We start from the raw sequence: 9,943 nt of genomic DNA, 5'->3' as shown, positions 1-9,943 counted from the left end.
TTCTTCTGAAGGTTGAAAAGTTACTCAAAAAGAAAATAAAGCTGAATGAAGTAATTTAATTTTTGAACGTGGTTTTTTTTAAGATATGGAAGAGTGTCATGCCTCAGAAGTGCTACGACTACCAGTGATTCTATATAAGATTTTAAGTTTTCTTCCTTGCAAAGCTTTAAACTCGTGTTCAAGGTAAATAATTGCAATGGCGAATGCACCAGTATATATTTTTTTTACATGTAGTCTTGTAGATTTTATACAAGATTAACAAATAAAACTATTCTTATTCTTATTGTACAAGATAAGAATCATTTGACATCTTACTGATGGAAGGTATTGGTTATCAGAAATATTAATATTTGTTCATGAGTTTTGGGTTTTTTTAGTTTGTTTTTTTTAAGTTGTTACATTTATATGTCATATATATATATTAGTCTTAGACTCAGTCCAACGTTCGGTCAGAGTTCGCGAAGAGTGTTAGTCCTCAGGATTTTACCACCAAAATTTTGCGTGGGACTGACACAATTTTAGTATTTTTCAATAGAATTTATAGTGAGGACCGCAGATTTTCTTCAAGGACAACCAGATGAAAAAAGATTTCGCCAACTCTGTATAATGGATATCTGTTCCTAAAATCGACATCCAAACCTGACATCATGTTCTCAATCAGTGTCCACTCTATGAGGGTAGTTAAATGCCCTTTTATCGTCAGGTGTCATTTTTGGCTACCATTAGCTTTAAACTTGTTAAAATTAAAATTCTACTGTGATTGTCAAAATGTCCTTATTGTGATTCTTCATAGTTGTCAAATAATTATCCAAACGTTGAAGTTGAAATCATCCCTTTGTAAATTTTCTGGACACCATTGTTGAGATTATCACTCTAAGAACATAATGCCCAAACTATTGTACTAATGTCCATGGTCGACTTCTTATTGTCAGTGACATCGCATTCGGCGGAAATACATACAGTTCATACATGTGAACCTCCCCGACGGGAGTACAAAACTCCCGTTTTCAGGGGTCTCCTGCCGTCCTCCCGTTGAGGAGAAAAAACTCCTGTGTATGAAATATTTCATGAATGAAAATTTTCAGCTGCCATTTTTTATAATTTCTTACTACCATACTGGTGTAATTGACACCCGTATTCAATTTTACCTGTTAATCAGAGAAGATGTATAATTATATGGCTTCATTTGACAGCTTGGGTGTCAAACATACTGGTAATCAACGATGTTTACCTCTGGCTAACTCCCGTTGTTTTTAATACTTGAAATACATTTTTGTTACTTCCCTTTGTTTTATCCTGTTTTAAAGTTATTTTTCCTTTAAAAATGTAAATTGTGAAATGAATTTAAATCAATTATATCTTTATAATCAAATCATCATAAAAGGATGATATTTAAATGAATTTAAATGTTTTTGGACAATAAAAAAATATAAATTTATAAATTATTTTAGGAATCTAGTGCTTTTTTTCAAGGATTAAATTAAACTTTACATAGAAAGTCTGACCTATATCATTGGCCTGGTTAAATTTTTGTGACAATTAGTGTATGATGAATTATGTCAGCATCCTATTTGCTATACAAAGTGGACGGAAGTTTTTGAGATTGAAGAGAATGATCTTTGTAAAGTATGGAAAAACGTTAATTTCTATTGCAAACCATCTATATTAATGGATCTAGATTTCAAAATAGCACATTATTGTAATTTCACAAATTCTAAACTTATGACTATGAAACTTATAAATTACAATGTATGTGATGTACAAAAATGTATGTGAAAAGGAAGTAGTAATTATCACTCATTTGTTTCTATTATGTTCTGAATTAGTAGAATTTCATCTGTTTATGCAACACAAGTTGTCAGTTTTATTTGATAATGTTGATTCTGACAAAATTGATAATTTAGTGTATGAAGAGGTATTTATGTTTGGTTTATTTGGATCTATCAAAGGTGTAAATGTAAGTTTTGTCAATTTCATGTTATCTGTAGCGAGATATTGTATCTTCAGAAGAAGGAATTTACTTAAAAATTTAAACAGTAATTTTGATCTTATTAGACTATTTAAATACACTGTAAAACATTATATAACTTACCTGTATGAATATTTGTGTGATGCAAGATGTATGATAAATGTTTTTGAGAAACACTTTTTAAAGAATAATATTCTGGTACAAGAAATCGAAGGTGTCATAACATTTTATTTGTAATTATTGTGCTGACTACATATGTGATTATACTTAAAAACATTGCCTTGTGATATTTTTGTGTAATATGTAATATATCTGTTGTATATATATGTTGAAGAATTGAATAAAGATAAAAAAAAAAGTGTATGATGAAAAGCTTAATGAACTTACACAAACTGTGACAATAAATATTAAACAAAATAACATACACTGTTTCAGATGAATTCTACAATTGTGACTTTCATACTGCATATAAAAAACCATGCAATACTAATGCTATTGTTTGTTACTTTTTAATTAATGTATCATGTCATAAATATACATAAATAGCATATTTCTTGTTTATTTGACTATACAGTTACCAAAGATAATGAGATGGAGACAAGAATATAAATCTATACTTAAAGAAAAGGTCAAAATGAAAAGCAAGCAGTGAAAAAACTAAACTAGAAACATATTCTTTTAACATGTTCAAGTTTTCAATTTTTTTTTTTATATTGTGATATTATTCAAATAAAAAGGCAACAAGGGTTCTATAAACATACTAGTATTACATTCTAATGGAAATTTGAAAAGAAATTACTTCAGAAGAGAATTTCTACATCAAACGGTTATGTTTACGACAAAATTTATGTCGATAAAAACCTCCTGATCTGAGTCCTAATCTCCTGACTAAAATTTCCCAATCTCCTGATATGAATTTCACAGTCCATCACATGTATGACAGTTGTTTTAGTATACATTGCCTTAACTATCATCTATAGCCATCACAAGTTGGTTTACTATTAAGGTAACTATTTCACAGATGATATCAGATATGTTCCTTTTGTCTTTTTGTCCAATCTACTTCCCTTTTCATGAATACAACCTACCAAATTAGACTATTTACTGGGTTTGTATACGTACATCTTGACAACTGTTATGATTTCAAAGTTTATACCTGACACATATATATAATAACCAAGTCAAGAGGGTGTGTCATAATGTATGGACATCTTCTTAAGTTAAAGGTCAAGGTCAAAAACTTTGGTTTCAGTTGACAACCCCTTGTCCTATGGTAAAGATTGTATCCACTCTAGAATATATCTTGAGAACCATAATAAATACAAAGTTTATACTTGACATTTATATTAACCAACACCAAAAGGTGTGTAATAATGTATTTACATCATCCTAGGTAAAAGGTCAAGGTCATAAACTTTGGTTTTAGTTGACAACCCCAGGTCTAACTGTAAAGATACAAATCTTTTACCTCATGTTTTCACAGGTGGGCCTACAGGTGTTTATGCTCTACTAACAGCTTGACTACATGTACATGATTAATTTTATATTTCAAATCAACATGTTTTTTTCAAAGCTGCTTCCTCTGTCATAATTGAAAAACTTTGCTTCTTATATAACATATGATGTGGTATGGTTGCTAATAAGACTCTCCACAACAGACCAAATTACATTTAAGTTTATTAAAACAAAAATTGTTGATTTCAGAGTGTGCAAAGTCTGGAGTGAGTATGCAGCAACTATAAAGAAAAAAAGAAAGAAAATAGAATGGATGTCATTAGAATGTCAGGAAGAAGAAGGGCTGAACAGTAAAGCAGAGAACTTGTCCTCCTTCATCGAGGTATTATTGGGAATAAGTGAAAGATTTTATAAGAGGTTTATTGTTATGACAGTGTTTTTTGGTTTTTTTTTAATAGCAGCTTAGTCTAAGATTGTGTTCTACCCAATAAATGCTAAAATATGTGCCACTGTTTTTATCTGGCTGGCTATTATTGTTACTGTTGCCATTTTTATGACAAGCAACAAGCATTGTATAGAGTTATGTTATATATGTGTGCCTTTATTTATAGATGATATTGTGTTAATTGTTGATATCTAATTGTAAAAAGACCTAATATATTAAGTTGTTTACCAACTAGTTTTCTATGGAGGTGCAGCAGTTGGAAATATATATAAATGTACAATATGGTATGTTCTAATGTCCACTGAGCTTATTTTATATCAATGTTACAGGTTAATCAGATACCACACATTTAAAAGGATGTGATGTAAATATAGTAAATATATATCTGTAGTTCACTTTAAAAAAAATCATTGTATTTTAAGAGGAAACCACAATTTTTATGCCCCACCTACAATAGTAGAGGGGCATTATGTTTTCTGGTCTGTAGCTCCGTTCGTTCGTCCATCCGTCTGTTCGTTCGTCCGCAGGTTAAAGTTTTTGGTCAATGTAGTTTTTGATGAAGATGATATGATCATGAAGTCCAATCAACTTGAAACTTAGTACACATGTTCCCTATGATATGATCTTTCTAATTTTAAAGCCAAATTAGACTTTTGACCCGGTCCATGGAAACATGGAACATGGAAAATGATAGTGCCAGTGGGGCATCCGTGTACTTTGGACACATTCTTGTTTTAAATAAAAATAGTTTTACTTGGTAAATTCCCAGTGCAATGCTGTATGACTTGGGGTTGGTTTATTCTAAATTTGTTGATTTTATTTAGATAGTAAAATTTAACTTGGATTCATTGTATGTTTTGTGTCTTTGTCTTTTCAGCAACTATATAGTGAACCTGATCATGTTTTAATGTTTTGTACATCCAGACTCTATGAAACTCCAGTTAGTTTACCAACATCTCATCCCACAAGGTTTCCACGCAATGCAAAATGTGAAGCTGTGGAAGTTACCTCTTTCGTTGAAAAACTTTTACCAAAAGTATGTCCAATGTTTGCATTAGTTGCAGATGGGGTTGTAGGTTTGTATATTCTTGCATTGTAAGGTTTGTAATTTTAAAAGGTGTCTTCATCCATCTTGGATGTTGAAGTAGCAGATAACAATCTTATTCTTTTATGAAATGATTTTTGACTTTCCATAACAAGGGGAGATAACTCAGATTGTAATGGAGAATTGACATATTTTGATAAATATCATGAAAACAAGTTCGGCGACCCTTTTTTCCTGTTCTTATCAGAAAGCATGTTATAAGAGCTATTTTCTATGTTGTAGTTTTCTTTTTATCACACAAAATTGAATTTTCCATGCATAATCTATACAAATTTGACAATTTTACACAACCTATAGCGTGAAAAAATTGTTTTTATTATATTTTTGAAAAAAGCATGATTAATTTGTTATTTTGACAAATTATTTAAAAAAATTATGGATTTAAGTTCATTTTGATAATAATACTAAATGAATATATTTTCCATCTTTTTAATATAAGATTAAACTTTTTTCCGTATTCTCTTAACAAATAACATTTCTGAAATAAAGTTGTGTTTGTTTTTGTAGTCACGGACCAAAAGACAAACAAGACATGTGAAATGGAAGACAGAGATGCTCTGACACTATTGTCAATACCAAAAATAGAAGGTTTTGATATTTATACCTTTTATGTAGATATCTATACATATGCCAACAGAATGGACGAAGGTGGCAGTACAGTATTTGAGGTTGATCAAGTCAGCACTGTGCCAGCTGACAAAGAGGTCAAGGCCATCCTTTTTTTCTGTGACGAGGCATTCTGTCCCCCAGAGATTGGCTATACCTTGTTACAGCACTATAAAAACTGTGTGATTGCAGGAGGTTATGTAGACAATTTCAATAGTAACAGGTAACTAAATGATAATTAATATTTATCAAAATGAATATGGTAAATTTTGAAATTATTGCATGCATTTATTTTTGTAATTTTATCATTTTGAAATAAACAGTGATTCAAATTTTGCTATATTGAGCCAGTTGAGCTCATATAAAAAGTTTCAAAATGTGAGTTTTAATTATTGCAATTATAACCATGTAGCATTTTTCGCAATAATATAAACATGGCATTAATTTCTGAATTTACAGTATTAAAAAAAATGCAGTTACTAGACGGGGACCTTCAAAAAAAAATTGTAAACAACAACAACAACAATTTTTTATTTGTCAATCAAGACGCCCCGAGGAGCAGTACAATTACAGTTTAAATTAAAGTGTACAAATAATTGTGTTGATTTTTTTTTTCATTGAAATTACAATACATGACAATAAAATTAAAACAATATCATATAAGAGAAGGGAGACAACAAATACAGTACTGTATATATTCTCAAAGATAATGAGTGAGTGAACACAATCAGTACCGTTTTATAATTAGAAGAAGAGCTGTGGACTACTCATGTGTTAATGCTTAATTTAACTCTTCTAGTCTTTATTAAACTATCTATTAATTTAATCATTATGTTATTAACAAGTGGATCTTCATTTGACATCAACCATACAAATTTAGATTGGTCATTTAAAGTTTTAAAATTAGTAAATTTAGAGGATAAATCTGAAATAAAACTGGACCGTTCAGTTTTAAGTGATGGACATTGAAGAACAGTAGTAAAATTGAGAATGGAAATGGGGAATGTGTCAAAGAGACAACAACCCGACCAAAATAAAAAAAACACAACAGCAGAAGGTCACCAACAGGTCTTCAATGTAGCGAGAAATTCCCGCACCCGGAGGCGTCCTTCAGCTGGCCCCTAAACAAATATATACTAGTTCAGTGATAATGAACGCCATACTAATTTCCAAATTGTACACAAGAAACTAAAATTTAAATAATACAAGACTAACAAAGGCCAGAGGCTCCTGACTTGGGACAGGCGCAAAAATGCGGCGTGGTTAAACATGTTTGTGAGATCTCAACCCTCCTCCTATACCTTTAACCAGTGTAGAAAAGTAAAAGCATAACAATACGCACATTAAAGAAACAAAAAAATGATTGATGTTGATACAAACATTGGGTTATCATTTCATGTACAGGCAGTATCAGTAAGATTCAACAGATACTTTTAAACATGTTTTTGGGGTGTTATGAATATTTTTTTCTAAATTTTTGCAATCATGAAGCCGTACAACTTGTTGTTCTAATGTTCTTTCTTAAAGAGGCTCGTGGGTACAAAAATTTCAGCAAAAAAATTATACATTTGTTTTTTCATTACAAATTTTATTTATTACTCTAGTAGTTATTACTTTATAATATGGTACAAAAATCGCCCAAATTAATCTATTTTTTCGGATAAATTGGACAACCCGTCGTTGGGTTGCTACCCCTGAATTTGTAATTTTTAGGAAATTTTGCTGTTTTTGGTTATTATCTTGAATATTATTATAGATAGTGATAAACTGTAAACAGCAATAATGTTCAGCAAAGTAAGATTTACAAATAAGTCAACATGACTGAAATGGTCAGTTGACCCCCAAGGAGTTATTGCCTTTTATAGTAAATTTTTTCCTTGTTTTCAAAATTCCATAGGGAACCTCTTTTTTTACCATTTTTCGTAAATCTTAGTAATCATTTACAAAAATCTTCTCCTCTGAAACTACTGGGCCAAATTAAACTAAACTTGGCCACAATCATCTTTGTGGTATTTAGTTTCAAAAATGTGTCCAATGAACCAATCATCTAACCAAAATGGCCGCCACAGCTAAAAATAGAAAATAGGGGTAAAAAAACAGTTTTTGGCTTAAAACTCAAAAACCAAAGCATTTCGAGCAAATCTGTCATGGGTAAAATTGTTTATCAGGTCAAGATATATCTGCCTTGACATTTTCATATAAATCGCACAACTCGTTATTCATGTTATTGGGTTGCTGCTCCTTAGTTGGTAATTTTAAGGATATTTTGCTGTTTTTGGTTATAATTTTGAATATTATTATAGATAGAGATAAACTGAAAACAGCAATAAGGTTCAGCAAATTAAGATTTACAAATGAGTCAACATGACCAAAATGATCAATTGACCCCCTAAGGAGTTATTGTCCTTTATCATGTTTATAGTAAATTTTTAACAATTTTCATAAAATTTGTAAATTTTTACTAACATTTTCCACTGAAACTACTGGGCCAAGTTCATTATAGATACAGATAATTGAAAGCAGTAAGAATATTCAGTAAAGTAAGATGTACAAATACATCACCAAAACACAATTTTGTCATGAATCCATCTGCTTCCTTTGTTTAATATTCACAAAGAACAAGGTGAGCGACACAGGCTCTTTAGAGCCTCCAGTTTTTTCTTCAAATTTCTCCAATTCCAAATTTTTGAAATTTAAAAGATGAAATCTTTAATTGCACAGTATTGTGCAATAGATTTGTAAGAATTTGACATTTGTTTTGTGTCAGAAACTCATATTATGTCAAAAATTTGATCGCAATCCAAATTTATGGCTGTATTAAGATTGAATGTTGTGTCCATACTTGCCCCAACTGTTCAGGGTTTGACTTCTGCAGTTGTATAAAACTGTACCCTGCAGAGCACCTGGTTTGGCATTAAAGTTGAAACATATTTTTAAACTCATCAGTGACCTGTAGTTTTCAAATTAGCTGTACATACTAAACAATTGAAAAATTTGAGAAATTTCTGTAATTTATTTCTTTTTTAATTTTGATATTACCTCTTTTTCTCCAACAAGTTCAACAGAAAAAATGGACATTAACCAAAATCTATTCTTTCGTAGGCATATTGTAAGCTTTAAAAATGAACAGTGACCCAATTTTTTTATTTAATTTTTCTATCAAGTATTTAATAACATGAATAAAGTTCATTTATAAAAAAAACATTTCGAAATCCTATCTTTAAAAAAAAATTATTTATACCCGCAAGCCCCCTTAAGTGACAAAATTTCCTACGAACTGACAGATATTAAAAATGTACCAGCTCTTTTTTTTTCAACATTAATTTTGATCTTGTATTTTTAGGAATGCTGAAGCATCATTAATGTGTATTGCTCTCTGTGGTCCCAAGGTTCATGCTGCTTCTGTTATAATACGTGAGGAAGTCAACACAGCTCAAGAAGTGGATAAAATCATCAAGAAACTTAAAGATTGTAACATTCCTGAGGAGAATAGTTTTGCTTTTATGTTTGCATGTATTGGACGAGGCCGAGGACATTTCAAAGGATCTGAAAATGTAGAGTCAAGTGTTTTTAGGAAATACTTCCCTAAAACACCTTTATTTGGATTTTTTGGAAATGGAGAAGTTGGATTTGAACATTTAAATAAATATGAAGAAAATATTAACACTGAAAAGGTATCATCAGAGATCCCTAATAAACCTCTTCCAAAACTATACCATGCATACACAACAATTATTTGCTTGGTGTCAATTAATTAAAATTAATTAAAACAAAAATCTTTTAAATATACCAGTACAGGTACAGTACGATATGCTTTTTATCCCTAGTGTATTGCATCTCAGCTGATTTAGTAATGATCTCCATCTGTCTGAAAATAGTCAATACTCTCTGAGACCATTTGACATAAAGCATTCCTACTAGATATCATTATTTGTCCTCATGACTATGATATATTATCAGTTTGTTTTGTCAATTTTCACTAGAGTTGTTGGACTAGTATTGTAACAGTGACACATTTAGAATACAACTCCTCTAAATCAGTCTTTAAAAAATATCTCAGTCTTTGTTTCAATCATGTTTTATACTTGACCATCATCATATTTTATCATAATTTCGATTTGAACATTTTTACTGGAGTTATTGGACTTTTGACTATATTTTGGAGAATGCTACACATTTGACAGAACGCTTTCATTTTTGGTAGGACTTCACTTGTAGTTGACAATATTATACTTATTTTTTTATTCGAAGTTTAAGGACTTTCACTATCTTTATAAGTATAACTTGACAACAACCCATTATACAAAATACAAGTCATCTGAGACTATTTGACAGAAAACTGTCATACTTGGTAGGATTGATT

At 30.5% G+C, this 9,943-nt stretch overlaps 1 protein-coding gene across 1 annotated transcript; it reads left to right on the top strand.

Moving 5' to 3' along the window:
• Window positions 1-5: 5 nt before the first annotated feature.
• Window positions 6-9,713, top strand: LOC134715888 (F-box only protein 22-like). Its single transcript, XM_063578427.1, has 5 exons — window positions 6-183; window positions 3,674-3,806; window positions 4,747-4,945; window positions 5,482-5,803; window positions 8,924-9,713. Exons 1-5 carry the CDS (start codon window positions 86-88, stop codon window positions 9,336-9,338), a joined length of 1,167 nt encoding a protein of 388 aa, XP_063434497.1. The 5' UTR covers window positions 6-85; the 3' UTR covers window positions 9,339-9,713.
• The last annotated feature ends 230 nt before the right edge of the window (window positions 9,714-9,943 follow it).

This window comes from Mytilus trossulus, chromosome 4 (assembly GCF_036588685.1).
Source record: "Mytilus trossulus isolate FHL-02 chromosome 4, PNRI_Mtr1.1.1.hap1, whole genome shotgun sequence".
Classification (NCBI taxonomy): Eukaryota; Metazoa; Mollusca; class Bivalvia; order Mytilida; family Mytilidae; genus Mytilus; species Mytilus trossulus.
This window is presented reverse-complemented; position numbering and strand designations above follow the sequence as displayed.

Coding starts and splice junctions, on each gene's coding strand:
- LOC134715888 (XM_063578427.1), top strand. CDS start 86: ATGGAAGAGTGTCATGCCTCAGAAGTGCTACGACTACCAGTGATTCTA. Junction 3,807..4,746: donor ACTTGTCCTCCTTCATCGAG/GTATTATTGGGA, acceptor TTGTCTTTTCAG/CAACTATATAGTGAACCTGA. Junction 5,804..8,923: donor GACAATTTCAATAGTAACAG/GTAACTAAATGA, acceptor TTGTATTTTTAG/GAATGCTGAAGCATCATTAA.